The sequence below is a fragment of the Syngnathus acus genome, chromosome 23, assembly GCF_901709675.1.
Source record: "Syngnathus acus chromosome 23, fSynAcu1.2, whole genome shotgun sequence".
In the NCBI taxonomy this organism is placed as follows: domain Eukaryota; kingdom Metazoa; phylum Chordata; class Actinopteri; order Syngnathiformes; family Syngnathidae; genus Syngnathus; species Syngnathus acus.
This window is the reverse complement of record NC_051107.1, coordinates 5,054,548-5,071,370: the sequence shown is the minus strand read 5'-3', so window position 1 is coordinate 5,071,370 and position 16,823 is coordinate 5,054,548. Positions and strand designations below refer to the sequence as shown.

General features: G+C 49.1%; 1 protein-coding gene and 3 long non-coding RNA genes across 5 annotated transcripts in view; 1 reads left to right on the top strand and 3 right to left on the bottom strand.

Moving 5' to 3' along the window:
- Positions 1–16,823, bottom strand: part of LOC119117540 — a 135,310-nt gene that overhangs the window by 319 nt on the left and 118,168 nt on the right. Inside the window, exon 2 of the mRNA XM_037243878.1 lies at positions 32–778. Within this exon, the coding sequence (XP_037099773.1) occupies positions 32–763 (732 nt within the window). The 5' untranslated portion in view covers positions 764–778. The remainder of the gene's footprint in view (positions 1–31; positions 779–16,823) is intronic.
- LOC119117298 lies at positions 992–6,905 on the top strand. Of its 2 annotated transcripts, none has more exons than XR_005096458.1 (8): positions 992–1,287; positions 2,147–2,257; positions 2,321–3,558; positions 3,618–4,698; positions 4,780–4,862; positions 4,933–5,723; positions 5,992–6,396; positions 6,429–6,905. It is a non-coding gene; the product is annotated as an uncharacterized LOC119117298 (long non-coding RNA). The 2 variants fall into 2 exon arrangements; XR_005096457.1 differs by lacking the exon at positions 992–1,287 and adding an exon at positions 1,426–1,950.
- Positions 4,768–6,124, bottom strand: LOC119117313. The gene is made up of 2 exons (XR_005096480.1): positions 6,061–6,124; positions 4,768–4,972 (listed from the first exon to the last, which is right to left on the bottom strand). It is a non-coding gene; the product is annotated as an uncharacterized LOC119117313 (long non-coding RNA).
- Positions 14,279–15,698, bottom strand: LOC119117301. Its single transcript, XR_005096464.1, has 2 exons — positions 14,756–15,698; positions 14,279–14,696 (listed from the first exon to the last, which is right to left on the bottom strand). It is a non-coding gene; the product is annotated as an uncharacterized LOC119117301 (long non-coding RNA).

Sequence of the window (16,823 nt, the reverse complement as noted above, 5' to 3'; positions counted from 1 at the left end):
TTTGATCATGATTTTTCCCGAATGAATTGGCCTGTTGTTTGATAGAAAACTTTTCATCTGCTTTCGGATCTTCACTAGCCGCCTCCTCCACAGAAGCTTCTACTACTGGGAGCTTGTCAAGGCTTTTGGCGTCTCCTCGGAATTCGGGAACCAGCGGAGCGATGTAGTTCGCCACAAAAGCTTGAACACTCGGACGAGGGTAGGACAGATAGTGGGTGAAGCCTTTTTTGGGGGAGCTGGGTCGAACTGGACCGGATGCAGCTGTGCTTTCTGTTGCGGGGGAGTCTGATGGAGGTTTAGCTTTAGGGTGACGGAGGTCTCCTGATGGAGGTGTGGCAGCAAGTGCATCGATACTCTTAGAGGCTGCAGCTGGAGATGAAACTGGGATACGGTCGTGCTTGCGTTCCTCTTCTTCCCCTTGACTACTCATGCCAAAGTAACTGTTGATGTGCTGGTCTAAAGTCTTGTAGGTCTCGTCCATGTTAGTTGGCTTGGAGTTCTTGAAGGGCTTTTCTGCAGCTTGCTCTTTGTTCTCATCTTCTGCTTCACATTTTTCACCATCTGCATCTTCTACGGTGGCTTTGCTAGGCAGCGAGACATCCGGCTGAGTGGATGAGACCTTCTGGGCTTTCACCAGAAGCTTTTCAGCATGGTCGCTATCCACCACAGGGTTGCCAGGCTTGAAACGGGAGAACTTGGAGTTGATGTCCGTGCTTCCTACTGCCTTGGAGACGCTGTCTAGAGTGATCCTGATCCGCGACATGCGTCCTCTGGCTCCCTGGGAACAAAAGTGGAGAGAACACGGGTTCATTCCCATCCCAGCAAAATACAGCGAGTTGTTGTTGCAATACACGAGACACCAATAGGGGGCTCTGTCACATGTCTAAAGATCTTTGTAGTCATGACGGAAAAACTTGTTTGGACCTGTTTGAAAATCATTTATCTGATATTACTCGAGAATTGTCTCTGTGCAACGGTGTGGTGTTGACAGGTGGTGACCACCTGGTGGCGCCAGTGTGCCAAGCGCCGTTGGACGATCAGGAGAAGAAGATTTGAATTGACGGATGTGACGTCAGGTCTTTAGGTAAATTGAAGACAGGTGTGCTCAAGGGGAGTTATCAAATGCAGGGGCCACCGAGCGCGTGGCGGGCGGCTTCTCAGGTAAGCTAGCAAGCTGGCAAATGTTTGTCGTCTCCTGCCGTTTTTCACGACGGTTTGTTGCAGGATTTTCGCGCTCAAGGGGAGTTCTCAAATGCAGGTGCCACCGAGTGCGTGGCGTTTTCTCAGGTAAGGGAGCAAATGTTTGTCGTTTTTTGCCGTCTCACGTCGGACGCCATGTTTGTTTGTTGCAGGATTTTCACACTCGCCACGGGGACTGTAGGCGTCGAAGTTAACTGGAGGCCGCAAGGAGAGTTTTCAAGTAGGCAATTTAGCTCGCGAGCAAATGTTTGCCGTTTCTTACGATGCCATTTATTATTTCTTGCAGGATTTTCGCTGTCTAGGGAGTGCTTGAGGTTTGGGCACGGCACGCCACAATCGACTTTGCGTCGCGTCTTTGCGCGTTTTGGTCGTTTTGCCGCTACGGTATTTCAAATGTCTTTCGCGTTTTCTTTTTTTTTTTTTAATGCTGGCCAGCATTTTTTCATTCGTTTGTTTGTCGAAGGTTCGTAAATGACGCCGCCGATAAGCGCGTGTTTATCTGACTATATGAAATGTTAGTTCGACTATAGTCAATTAAACAATTCTTTATTAATTTATATTATGCGTGTGCCATTTCCGTGTTATGCAAACTGAGGAATGTAACTAATTTGTTACGTCATGTCCAAATCAGACCAAATCTATTCAAAGATAACGCCCGCCCGCCCTCGTTCCGTTACGCAACAAACATTTGCACGGGTTATTTTCTCCCGTTTTGGACGCCGCAAACCTGGATCATCTGTCCAATGTGAGGTGAGTTGATGGATGATAAAATTAAAATATGAATTATAATCCTGATAAATTATCATAATTTACTACAATATAATGATTATATATGTTTTCAACCGTAAAACTCTACTTAGTATGTATAATTGTTGCAAAAATATCATGCCATTGGCACTCAACTCGATGTCCATTTTTGTTGCAATAATTTGTTTGTCTTTTGTAGCACTAAAAAAGGCCGCCCAGCCAGCATCCTTCTATACAAAGCAAGCAGGAGGCTCTTGAGGAGCCATTTCAGTGATGTTGAGGACACTGAGGAAGAGTAGTCCTAAATCAGGTGAAAACCTGTTTTTGTAAAATTTTAGCTTCCCAGCACACTAATGGCTGTCTGTTTTTGCAGGCTGCAAGAGAAGCCGAATGGGATGAGGAAAAGTATCATTCCATATCCAAAGGCGCAATGGCCTATCCAAAGAACAATGCCATTTCAAAAGGAGCAATGCCCTATCCAAAGGAGCAATGCCCTATCCAAAGGAGCAATGCCCTATCCAAAGGAGCAATGCCCTAGCCAAAGGCGCAATGCCCTATCCAAAGGCGCAATGCCCTATCCAAAGGCGCAATGCCCTATCCAAAGGCGCAATGCCCTATCCAAAGGCGCAATGCCCTATCCAAAGGCGCAATGCCCTATCCAAAGGCGCAATGCCCTATCCAAAGGCGCAATGCCCTATCCAAAGGAGCAATGCCCTATCCAAAGGAGCAATGGCCATATGCAAAGGAGCAATGGCCATATGCAAAGGAGCAATGGCCATATGCAAAGGAGCAATGGCCATATGCAAAGGAGCAAAGGCCTTATGCAAAGGAGCAATGCCATGTCAAGTCAAGAATGAAGCAGCATGCTGCAAAAGTCGACGTGTACGGATCATGTGCCCAGGAGGGGGCAGTGTGGTTGCCTTTGGTTATGGGTGCACGACGGAAAGGTTGCAGGTGTGGACAGTGTTTGGGGCTCTGATGGTTGGTCTTGCTTAAGAGGTGTGCTGTGGTTGCGGCTTGTCTGGATCCAGCGTTGTCTTGCGCTTGGTTGCCATTGATGGCTCACTTGGGGGAGGACGTGGTTACGTGGATGGACACAAAACCAAACTTTGCCATATGACTTGTACCATTTTGTCTTTTTCTAACCTGCCACTGTCGTACTTGCTGCGTTCTTTGTTCTCCCCCCTCGGTGTAGGGCGGCGTTGGAGCGAGCCCATCCCGAATGTCCAATTTTGCAATTTGACTTGTGACATTTTGTCTTTTTCTAACCTACCACTGTTGCACTTGCTCTAACCCTAACCTACCACTGTGATACTTGCGTTCTTTGTTCTCCCCTAGGTGTTGGAGCGAGACATTCACATTTTGTGTCTTTTTCTAACCTACCACTGTCGTGCTTGATCTAAGCCTAACCTACTACTGTGCGTCCTTTGTTCTCTAGGTGTAGGGGGCGGTGTTGGGGCGAGCCGGTCCACGAGGAAGACGTAATGATGCGAGCTGCGCCCAACTCATTGCATGTTCTGCCTTTTGCAGGCCGGACGCAAAAGGGGGGGCGGCGCACGGCCCGATCCGACCCGGCGACGGTCACCAAGAGTAGCTAGCCGCTGTGATCAAGTAAGCAAGTGACCTACAACTTGGGGTGCTCTTTGAGTTTCTAACATTTGTTTCTGCAGATGGCGACCGGGACGCGACACCATCTGATCAGAGGTGGACGGACCGCTGTGGCATCGCTCTGAAGTAGCCTAGTTCTGAGGGAGACCCGCTTCCCTGGAGGCGTCGACCTGCGCAGCTTCAACGTGTGAAATGGATTTATTTATTTTTTTTAAATTCACACCAGCGGTGTCCAAATGTCTGTTTGAGGGCTGCATACTGAAACAAATTCAGAATTCTTTGACACAAATTCATTAAATCAATCACGGAATTTTGCCATTCATATTTTGTGCTACTGCTACAAAGCGGTGTTGTGTTCATTCATGTGGTGTGTTGATAAAGTTGCCCCGAGGCTGCCATTTGGACACCAATGGTGACATGTGTAGGGCTGCACGCGTATTGGAAAACTGCCATATGGTGGTATAGGTTATTGACATGCACTTTAAGAAAGCTTTTAAGATTTTTTTTTAATGTGGCAAATGAAACATGTTTTCTTGCCTAACTATTTGTAATGAGTTTAGAAGATAAGTCATTGATGCAAGTTAAAGTTAACTAATCTCACTGATCTCATTGCGATTAAATAGTTCACCTCCATCCCAGAATTTTGCACAACTTTGCTCAATGCAACGGTCTGGCCCAATATGCCATATCACTGATTTTCCAACATGTCGTGCAGCCCTGATTGAGTGCCAAACGCGCAGCGACGGCAAGCGACCGCGCAAGCGACGGCAAGCGCAAGCGACCGCGCAAGCGACGGCAAGCGCAAGCGACCGCGCAAGCGACCGCGCAAGCGACGGCAAGCGCAAGCGACGGCAAGCGCAAGCGACGGCAAGCGCAAGCGACGGCAAGCGCAAGCGACGGCAAGCGCAAGCGACGGCAAGCGCAAGCGACGGCAAGCGCAAGCGACGGCAAGCGCAAGCGACTGCGCAGCGAGACTTTTGTGCTTGTCTTGAGAGGTGGAAGAGACAATGCACGAAACGAAGAGCCGGCGGACGGAGGCCACCAGACCAGTGAGCGGGGTGCAAAGGAAGGAATCACCCAAAGAAAGCAGTCGCCAAGTGATTAAGAAGAGCCTGACGCATGACTGGCCAAGGCTGGCCAGAGGTTACATGGCAATCCAATATGCAAGGGTAGTGTACACACTTGTGGGTTTTAATTTGGTTTCCTTATTTGTCTGCCTTTCAGGGTTGCCGGGGCAGCGGATGGGACGAGCGCCAGCCCGCACCGAGAGGGACCGGGCCGCACCCACAAGACCAGGGAGGGGGCAGGTAATGAGTACGTCGACACAAGTGAACCGCATGCAACTGAGTGCTGTTTGTCTTTTTGCACTTGTGCGAGGCGGAAGACGAGTCCAACACCGGCCGGAGCAGACCCGGACCTTGGCCCGTGACGAGCGGCGATGCGGCGAGGCCGGGAGGGCAAAGCGCCCAGCCAGCGTTGAGGGGGAGTATGACTTTGGTTTTTCTTTTGCGCTTTCCCTACCCCTGTCTGTTTGAATAGGATAACTAGCAGCACGCACGGGCAATTGGGTTGCTGTGACCCTCTAGATACGAATTGGCAAAGTAGACACCCCCTTCCTCCCTCCCTCCCTCTCTCGCTCTCTTTCTCTGATGCGCCCGGCAGTACCTGCATGGCCTGGTGCACTCAGGGTGGAACGTGGCTATACCTTGCCCTTTGTGGAATACCAGGGTATAATGTCTGCCTGCCTGGGTCCCAGTGTCGTCGACGGTGTCGAGGTCGATGAGATTCTCCGTGACGCCCTCCGTGACGTCACGTTTTCCTTTTTTTTTTCCTCTCGGGGCCAAGCCAGCTCTCCTGGCCGGTTGTGCTTTAGTGCGCACCAAAGCCTCTTCTCATCTCCTCTTGCTCTCTCTCTCCCTCCATCCCTCCCTTTTTGTAAGGGGTTAAACCTTTCATAACCCGGATCGCTCCAATGCGGGAGGGCCGTATGAGACATGCGCCAGCCCGTGCGTGCCGCTAGTTGCCTGATTCAAACTTACCTGTCAAGGTCGCTAGTGGAAATTTTCCTCTTGCCAAAACCACCACAATATGTCTGCCTTTCAGGATTGCCGAGGCAGCTGATCGGACGAGTGCCTGCACAGAGAGGGACCGGAGCGCGAGACCAGAGGGTAATAATCATAAACTTTATTTGTATAGCACCTTTCATACAAGAAATGCAGCTCAAAGCGGTTTACAATAAAGAAAGAAATAAGCATTGAATGCTTCACATAGGAACAGACATAAAAAGGACATGAAGACATTAAAACAAAAACATTAATGTATGCATACACAATTAATACAGTGAGCTTAAAATAGGAGCAAGCTTTAATAAATAGGTCATGAGTACGTCCTCAGAAGTGAACCGCATGCAACAGAGTGCCGTTTTTCTTTTTGCAGTTGCGCGAGGCGGAGGATGAGTCCAAACGTCGAATACGGGCCGGGAGGGGACCCGAACCATCGGCCGACCTTCGCCCGTGACGAGCGGCCTACACGAGACGGACGGACGGACGGGTGCAGATGCGGCGAGGGCAAAGTGCCCAGCCAGCATTTAAGGAGAGTATCACTTTGGTTTTCCTTTTTGTGCTTTCTTTCTTTCACTCCCTCCACCTTTTCACTGGGTGTGCACACTGGCTGTCTGCATGATGCCTCTTTCTTTCTCAGCGCGTCATTTTGCAATATTGTTTTATTGTTGTTTTTTTTAATACATGAAGTGAACTGTTTGGACTGTAATTGTGTGTACCTCTGAACCTGAATTAAACTGAACTGAGTTCAAGTGGTCCATTTTAAACATTGGCATGCGCAGTCTATAGTGCATAATCAGAGTTACATGACAGCATACAAACTGGAATCATTTGAGACATTCTCAATGATCAGGCAATTGTAAAGTTAGTCTCAAACAAAATTGTCTTGTTAAATATGCAGTGTCAGGCTTTTTATTTTTACTCCACAAAGAAAAGCTGTATGCATTCTAAATGGTTGACAAAAGCCAAGTAGCCTGACACCCATAGATTCAAACGACAAGCGTAAGTGTACAGTGTCGTGATACATAAGTCTTCTTTGGCAACCCTGCTTTAAAATGGCCACCGAACTCAATCTTGCTTTATGTTGGTGCATTTTTCTGTATGAGTAAAAGTCCATTTTAATCAAGTCTGGCTTTTTTTTTTTTTAAATCATGCATGTGGGCATTCTTGTGAATAAAGTCCACGTTGGTGTGTTTTCTTCCGGTTTGTGGTCTTGTAAATAAAGTCAACTTTGGTGTCAGTCATCATTCACGATGCGCCTCAATTGATGCTGCATCTCTTAAATATGAACCTTATTGCATGTTTTGTTACAGGGCTTGGCTTCATTTGCTGTGACTACAAAGAAGGCAGTTGCTAAAGTAAATGGAATTTATAAACCCAGTGTGTAACGTCCAGGACCTTGGCTTTCAATTCAAAGCGCAGTTGCATGCTGCTTAGCACGGCCAGCCTTGGTGCATGTACTGGGTGCTACCACCCACTTCAGAGTTAAGTAAAGGCCACACTGCAACCTGCTGAGGTGGCACGCAAGTGAGGCACTCTTAATACCGGCATCTTTATTAAATTGACCTTATCAGACAGGCGAGATGAATTCCAAGTGCTGCCACCTTGTGGCGGCGTATTGGCCTCAACCTGTCTAACGCGCCATTTAACTATGCAATCTTTTTTAACTTGAAACTACATTACAAATGATAGGTGCCCTAATTAGACAGCTGGGTCAATGCGACCCGTCTTTTGCGGTTTGTTTTGCCCAAAGCAACCTAACAAATACACATAATGCACACTTGCTCCAATTATGCTCTTATTTTGTTATTTGTTTATTCATCACTCTTATTTATTCATTGTTTTTGCCTTGTCTTTATTTTGTGTTTACTTGTTTGTATATTGTGTACTATGTCTTGTCACCGTGGGATAGTGGGAATGTTATTTCGATTTCTTTGTGTGTCTTGGCATGTGAAGAAATTGACAATAAAGTTGACTGACAAGTACTGCCGCTATCTCGCCAATGTGCATGTGTCTAAAAAGTACAAAGCATCAAATTCATTTGCACGATAAACTTCTAAACCACATGCTAAAAAACATTCACCTGATGCAGAATGTCGTCTTTTGTAGCTTGCTAAGATTTGCCAAATTGAACATTGCCGAACTCCAACCCGAGGCTGTCCTCAGCACTGCAAACCTTTGTGCCGGTACACCGTATGAAGTAAATGACGGGATTTATTTTTTACATCCATCTAATATGTATCAAGCATACCAGATGGTGTTTTAGAACAGCCTAGAATAGTCTATTACAAAAATGAAAAAAAAAAAAAACTTGCCAAAGTCCTAAAAAAGTATTGTTTTATTTCTTTAATCGCTGCAAGGAGGGAGTATTGGCAAGCGTTAACCCGTTCATGGTCAGCGCAGAGCAGTATATTTGGCAGCGCGGCGTTGGCAGCGGGGGGCGCAAGCAGTATGGGGTGCAGGCAGCATGGGGCGCAGGCAGCATGGGAAGCAGGCAGCATGGGAAGCAGGCAGCATGGGGAGCAGGGGGCGCAGGCAGCATGGGGAGCAGGGGGCGCAGGCAGCATGGGGAGCAGGGGGCGCAGGCAGCATGGGTGGGGAATCGAACTCTGGATCTCAGATGTTCGAGCGCAGCGACGGAGCCACTCGCCAAGCGTGGCGAGCTCGGCAGTCACCCCGCTTCCACTTCGAGTCATTCTCATCTGCTTAGTGGTGCGTCCCGCGCGCGTTGGGTAAGTACAAAAGAGTGTAGACGGCCGAGGGCTGCCAGGTCGAAACAGCCGACTGGTTGGTGACACGGTCTCTTGCCCCGAAAGAACCTGGTTCGATCCCAGGGGGGAGCGCATTCTCAGAGCTCCTTTTGTAAATGTGCATACAGCTTGCATATTTAAGTATTTATTTATGGGTAAACACCCAGTGTGGCCCCGCCCACAAGTGGGCGGAGCAATGCAGCTGGGCCCGCCCCCAGCACACTGGCCCCGCCCCTGGGGAAAAAAATCCAGTAGCCCCGCCCCCTACCCTACTATGTGACAGTAGGGTAGGGGGCGGGGCGAAGCCCCGCCCCCTGCCCTACTATGTGACAGTAGGGTAGGGGGCGGGGCGAAGCCCCGCCCCCTACCCTACTGTCTTTCTGTAGGGTAGGGGGCGGGGCGAAGCCCCGCCCCCTACCCTATTAAAAGACAATTGAAAGTGTATAGAAAGACAGTAGGGTAGGGGGCGGGGCTTCGCCCCGCCCCCTACCCTACAGAAAGACAGTAGGGTAGGGGGCGGGGCTTCGCCCCGCCCCCTACCCTACTGTCACATAGTAGGGCAGGGGGCGGGGCTATTGAAAGACAGTACCCTATTAAAAGACAATTGAAAGTGTATAGAAAGACAGTAGGGTAGGGGGCGGGGCTTCGCCCCGCCCCCTACCCTACTGTCTTTCTATACACTTTCAATACACTATTGAAAGACAGTACCCTACTAAAAGACAATTGAAAGTGTATAGAAAGACAGTAGGGTAGGGGGCGGGGCTTCGCCCCGCCCCCTACCCTACTGTCTTTCTATACACTTTCAATTGTCTTTTAGTAGGGTAGGGGGCGGGGCGAAGCCCCGCCCCCTACCCTACAGAAAGACAGTAGGGTAGGGGGCGGGGCTTCGCCCCGCCCCCTACCCTACTGTCACATAGTAGGGCAGGGGGCGGGGCTTCGCCCCGCCCCCTACCCTACTGTCACATAGTAGGGTAGGGGGCGGGGCTACTGGATTTTTTTCCCCAGGGGCGGGGCCAGTGTGCTGGGGGCGGGGCTACTGATTTTTTTTCCCCAGGGGCGGGGCCAGTGTGCTGGGGGCGGGCCCAGCTGCATTGCTCCGCCCACTTGTGGGCGGGGCCACACTGGGTGTTTACCCATAAATAAATACTTAAATATGCAAGCTGTATGCACATAGGCAGACACTTACAAAAGGAGCTCTGAGAATGCGCTCCCCCCTGGGATCGAACCAGGTTCTTTCGGGGCAAGGGACCGTGTCACCAACCAGTCGGCTGTTTCGACCTGGCAGCCCTCGGCCGTCTACACTCTTTTGTACTTACCCAACGCGCGCGGGACGCACCACTAAGCAGATGAGAATGACTCGAAGTGGAAGCGGGGTGACTGCCGAGCTCGCCACGCTTGGCGAGTGGCTCCGTCGCTGCGCTTGAACACCTGAGATCCAGGGTTCGATTCTCCACCCCGGCTGCTTGCGCCGCCTGCTCCCCATGCTGCCTGCTCCCCCTGCTCCCCATGCTGCCTGCGCCCCCTGCTCCCCATGCTACCTGCACCCCATGCTGCCTGCACCCCATACTGCTTGCGCCCCCCGCTACCAACGCCGCGCTGCAAAATTAACTGCGCTGCGCTAACCATGAATGGGCTAAGGCTTGCCAAAGCTCCCTCCTTGCAGCGATTAAAGAAATAAAACAATACTTTTTTAGGACTTTGGCAAGTTTTTTTTTTTTTTTCATTTTTGTAATAGACTATTCTAGGCTGTTCTAAAACACCATCTGGTATGCTTGATACATATTAGATGGATGTAAAAAATAAATCCCGTCATTTACTTCATACGGTGTACCGGCACAAAGGTTTGCAGTGCTGAGGACAGCCTCGGGTTGGAGTTCGGCAATGTTCAATTTGGCAAATCTTAGCAAGCTACAAAAGACGACATTCTGCATCAGGTGAATGTTTTTTAGCATGTGGTTTAGAAGTTTATCGTGCAAATGAATTTGATGCTTTGTACTTTTTAGACACATGCACATTGGCGAGATAGCGGCAGTACTTGTCAAAGTCTGGTTTATTGTCAATTTCTTCACATGCCAAGAAACACAAAGAAATCGAAATAACGGTCCCACTATCCCACGGTGACAAGACATAGTACACAATATACATACAAGTAAACACAAAAAAATAATAAAAACAAGGCACAATGAATAAATAAGAGTGATGACTAAATAACAATAAAGTTGAGCAAAAATGGAGCAAGTGTGCATTATGTGTATTTGTTAGGTTGCTTGGGGCAAATCAAACCGCAAAAGACGGGTCGCATTGACCCAGCTGTCTAATTAGGGCACCTATCATTTGTAATGTTTCAAATTAAAAAAAGATTGCATACAGTTAAATGGAGCGTTAGACAGGTTGAGGCCAATACGCCGCCACTAGGTGGCAGCACCTGGAATTCATCTCGCCTGTCTGATTAGGTCAATTTAATAAAAATGCCGGTATTAAGAGTGCCTCACTTGCGTGCCACCTAAGCAGGTTGCGGTGTGGCCTTTAATTAACTCTGAACTGGGGGGGGGGGGGGGGGGGAAGCACCCAGTACATGCACCAAGGCTGGCCGTGTTGTTAAGCAACATGCAACTGTGCTTTGAATTGAAAGCCAAGGTCCTGGACGTTACACACTGGGTTTATAAATTCAATTTACTTTAGCAACGCCCTGGACTGTACAGCAACGGTCTTCTTTGTAGTCAGCCAGCAAATGAAGCCAAGCCCTGTAACAAAACATGCAATAAGTTTCATATTGGAGATGCATCAATTGCGGCGCATGGTGAATGATGACTGACACCAAAGTTGACTTTATTTACAAGACCACAAACAGGAAGAAAACACACCAACGTTCACTTTATTCACAAGAATGCCCACATGAGGCATGATTTAAGAAAACAAAAAGCCTCAGACTTGATTAAAATAGACTTTTACTCATACAGAAAAATGCACCAACATATAGCAAGATTCCGAGTTCGGTGGCCATTTTAAAGCAGGGTTGCCAAAGACTTATTGCTCGCAACAGAGACTGTACGCTGAGGCTTGTCGTTTGAATCTATGGGTGTCGGGCTACTTGGCTTTTGTCAACCATTTAGAATGCATACAGCTTTTCTTTGTGTAGTAAAAATAAAAAGCCTGACACTGCATATTTAACAAGACAGTTTTGTTTGACTAACTTTACAATTGCCTTATCATTGAGAATGTCTCAAATGATTCCATTTTGTATGTTGTCATTCAACTCTGATTATGCACGATGGACTTCACATGCCAATGTTTAAAATGGACCACTTGAATTCAGTTCAGTTTAATTCAGGTTCAGAGGTACACACACACACAATGACAGTCCAAACAGTTCTTCATGTATTAAAAAACACAACAATAAAACAATATTGCAAAATGACGCTGCGCTGAGAAAGAAAGAGGCATCATGCAGACAGCCAGTGTGCACACCCAGTGAAAAAGTGGAGGGAGGGAGGGAGGGCAAGAAAGAAAGCACCAAAGGAAAAACAAAGTGATACTCTCCTTAAATGCTGGCTGGGCACTTTGCCCTCGCCGCATCTGCACCCGTGCGTCCGTCTGTTGTAGGCCGCTCGTCACGGGCGAAGGTCGGCCGGCCGGCCGATGGTTCGGGTCCCCTCCCGGCCGGTATTCGACGTTTGGACTCATCCTCCGCCTCGCGCAACTGCAAAAAGAAAGAAAAACGGCACTCGGTTGCATGCGGTTCACTTCTGTGGACGTACTCATGACCTATTTATTAAAGCTTGCTCCTATTTTAAGCTCACTTTATTAATTGTGTATGCATAGATGAATGTTTTTGTTTTAATGTGTTCATGTTGTTTTTATGGCCGTTCCTAGGTGAAGCATTCAATGCTTATTTCTTTCTTTGTTGTAAAGCGCTTTGAGCTGCATTTCTTGTATGAAAGGTGCTATACAAATAAAGTTTATTATTATTACCCTCTGGTCTCGCGGTCCAGTCCCTCTCGGTGCAGGCACTCGTCCGGTCCGCTGCCCCGGCAATCCTGAAAGGCAGACATATTGTGGTGGTTTTGGTAAGAGGAAAATTTCCACTAGCGACCTTGAGTAAGGCAAGTTTGAATCAGGCAACTAGCACGGGCTGGCGCATGTCTCATACGGCCCTCCCGCATTGGAGCGATCCGGGTTATGAAAGGTTTAACCCCTTACAGGGAGGGAGGGAGGGAGGGAGGGAGGGAGGGAGGGAGGGAGGGAGAGAGAGAGCAAGAGGAGATGAGAAGAGGCTTTGGTGCGCACTAAAGCACAACCGGCCAGGAGAGCTGGCTTGGCCCCGAGAGGAAAAAAAAGGAAAACGTGACGTCACGGAGGGCGTCACGGAGAATCTCATCGACCTCGACACCGTCGACGACACTGGGACCCAGGCAGGCAGACATTATACCCTGGTATTCCACAAAGGGCAAGGTATAGCCACGTTCCACCCTGAGTGCACCAGGCCATGCAGGTACTGCCGGGCGCATCAGAGAAAGAGAGCGAGAGAGGGAGGGAGGGAGGAAGGGGGTGTCTACTTTGCCAATTCGTATCTAGAGGGTCACGGCAACCCAATTGCCCGTGATGCTGCTAGTTACCCTATTCGAACAGACAGGGAGGGATGGAGGGAGGGAGGGAGGGGGTGTCTACTTTGCCAATTCGTATCTAGAGGGTCACAGCAACCCAATTGCCCGTGCGTGCTGCTAGTTATCCTATTCAAACAGACAGGGGTAGGGAAAGCGCAAAAGAAAAACCAAAGTCATACTCCCCCTCAACGCTGGCTGGGCGCTTTGCCCTCCCGGCCTCGCCGCATCGCCGCTCGTCACGGGCCAAGGTCCGGGTCTGCTCCGGCCGGTGTTGGACTCGTCTTCCGCCTCGCACAAGTGCAAAAAGACAAACAGCACTCAGTTGCATGCGGTTCACTTGTGTCGACGTACTCATTACCTGCCCCCTCCCTGGTCTTGTGGGTGCGGCCCGGTCCCTCTCGGTGCGGGCTGGCGCTCGTCCCATCCGCTGCCCCGGCAACCCTGAAAGGCAGACAAATAAGGAAACCAAATTAAAACCCACAAGTGTGTACACTACCCTTGCATATTGGATTGCCATGTAACCTCTGGCCAGCCTTGGCCAGTCATGCGTCAGGCTCTTCTTAATCACTTGGCGACTGCTTTCTTTGGGTGATTCCTTCCTTTGCACCCCGCTCACTGGTCTGGTGGCCTCCGTCCGCCGGCTCTTCGTTTCGTGCATTGTCTCTTCCACCTCTCAAGACAAGCACAAAAGTCTCGCTTGCGCTTGCCGTCGCTTGCGCTTGCCGTCGCTTGCGCTTGCCGTCGCTTGCGCTTGCCGTCGCTTGCGCTTGCCGTCGCTTGCGCTTGCCGTCGCTTGCGCTTGCCGTCGCTTGCGCTTGCGGTCGCTTGCGCTTGCCGTCGCTTGCGCGGTCGCTTGCGCTTGCCGTCGCTTGCGCTTGCGGTCGCTTGCGCTTGCCGTCGCTTGCGCGGTCGCTTGCGCTTGCCGTCGCTTGCCGTCGCTTGCCGTCGCTTGCCGTCGCTTGCCGTCGCTTGCGCGGTCGCTTGCGCGGTCGCTTGCGCGGTCGCTTGCGCTTGCCGTCGCTTGCGCGGTCGCTTGCCGTCGCTTGCCGTCGCTGCGCGTTTGGCACTCAATCAGGGCTGCACGACATGTTGGAAAATCAGTGATATGGCATATTGGGCCAGACCGTTGCATTGAGCAAAGTTGTGCAAAATTCTGGGATGGAGGTGAACTATTTAATCGCAATGAGATCAGTGAGATTAGTTAACTTTAACTTGCATCAATGACTTATCTTCTAAACTCATTACAAATAGTTAGGCAAGAAAACATGTTTCATTTGCCACATTAAAAAAAATCTTAAAAGCTTTCTTAAAGTGCATGTCAATAACCTATACCACCATGTGGCAGTTTTCCAATACGCGTGCAGCCCTACACATGTCACCATTGGTGTCCAAATGGCAGCCTCGGGGCAACTTTATCAACACCACATGAATGAACACAACACCGCTTTGTAGCAGTAGCACAAAATATGAATGGCAAAATTCCGTGATTGATTTAATGAATTTGTGTCAAAGAATTCTGAATTTGTTTCAGTATGCAGCCCTCAAACAGACATTTGGACACCGCTGGTGTGAATTTAAAAAAAATAAATAAATCCATTTCACACGTTGAAGCTGCGCAGGTCGACGCCTCCAGGGAAGCGGGTCTCCCTCAGAACTCGGCTACTTCAGAGCGATGCCACAGCGGTCCGTCCACCTCTGATCAGATGGTGTCGCGTCCCGGTCGCCATCTGCAGAAACAAATGTTAGAAACTCAAAGAGCACCCCAAGTTGTAGGTCACTTGCTTACTTGATCACAGCGGCTAGCTACTCTTGGTGACCGTCGCCGGGTCGGATCGGGCCGTGCGCCGCCCCCCCTTTTGCGTCCGGCCTGCAAAAGGCAGAACATGCAATGAGTTGGGCGCAGCTCGCATCATTACGTCTTCCTCGTGGACCGGCTCGCCCCAACACCGCCCCCTACACCTAGAGAACAAAGGACGCACAGTAGTAGGTTAGGCTTAGATCAAGCACGACAGTGGTAGGTTAGAAAAAGACACAAAATGTGAATGTCTCGCTCCAACACCTAGGGGAGAACAAAGAACGCAAGTATCACAGTGGTAGGTTAGGGTTAGAGCAAGTGCAACAGTGGTAGGTTAGAAAAAGACAAAATGTCACAAGTCAAATTGCAAAATTGGACATTCGGGATGGGCTCGCTCCAACGCCGCCCTACACCGAGGGGGGAGAACAAAGAACGCAGCAAGTACGACAGTGGCAGGTTAGAAAAAGACACAAAATGGTACAAGTCATATGGCAAAGTTTGGTTTTGTGTCCATCCACGTAACCACGTCCTCCCCCAAGTGAGCCATCAATGGCAACCAAGCGCAAGACAACGCTGGATCCAGACAAGCCGCAACCACAGCACACCTCTTAAGCAAGACCAACCATCAGAGCCCCAAACACTGTCCACACCTGCAACCTTTCCGTCGTGCACCCATAACCAAAGGTAACCACACTGCCCCCTCCTGGGCACATGATCCGCACACGTCGACTTTTGCAGCATGCTGCTTCATTCTTGACTTGACATGGCATTGCTCCTTTGCATATGGCCTTTGCTCCTTTGCATATGGCCTTTGCTCCTTTGCATATGGCCATTGCTCCTTTGCATATGGCCATTGCTCCTTTGCATATGGCCATTGCTCCTTTGCATATGGCCATTGCTCCTTTGCATAGGGCATCGCTCCTTTGCATAGGGCATCGCTCCTTTGCATAGGGCATCGCTCCTTTGGATAGGGCATCGCTCCTTTGGATAGGGCATCGCTCCTTTGGATAGGGCATCGCTCCTTTGGATAGGGCATCGCTCCTTTGGATAGGCCATCGCTCCTTTGGATAGGGCATCGCTCCTATGGATAGGCCATCGCTCCTATGGATAGGCCATCGCTCCTATGGATAGGCCATCGCTCCTTTGGATATGGAATGATACTTTTCCTCATCCCATTCGGCTTCTCTTGCAGCCTGCAAAAACAGACAGCCATTAGTGTGCTGGGAAGCTAAAACTTTACAAAAACACGTTTTCACCTGATTTAGGACTACTCTGCCTCAGTGTCCTCAACATCACTGAAATGGCTCCTCAAGAGCCTCCTGCTTGCTTTGTATAGAAGGATGCTGGCTGGGCAGCCTTTTTTAGTGCTACAAAAGACAAACAAAACATTGCAACAAAAATAGACATCGAGTAGAGTGCCAATGGCCTAATATTTTATACAATTATACATACTAAGTAGAGTTTTACGGTTGAAAACATACATAATCATTATATTGTAGTAAATTATGATAATTTATCAGGATTATAATTCATATTTTAATTTTATCATCCATCAACTCACCTCACATTGGACAGATGATCCAGGTTAGCGGCGTCCAAAACGGGAGAAAATAACCCGTGCAAATGTATGTTGCGTAACGGAACGAGGGCGGGCGGGCGTTATCTTTGAATAGATTTGGTCTGATTTGGACATGACGTAACAAATTAGTTACATTCCTCAGTTTGCATAACACGGAAATGGCACACGCATAATATAAATGAATAAAGAATTGTTTAATTGACTATAGTCGAACTAACATTTCCTATAGTCAGACAAACACGCGCTTATCGGCGGCGTCATTTACGAACCTTCGACAAACAAACGAATGAAAAAATGCTGGCCAGCATTTAAAAAAAAAAAAAAAAAAAAAAAAAAAACGCGAAAGACATTTGAAATACCGTAGCGGCAAAACGACCAAAACGCGCAAAGACGCGACGCAAAGTCGATTGTGGCGTGCCGTGCCCCAACCTCAAACACTCCCTAGACAGCGAAAATCCTGCAAGAAATAATAAATGGCAT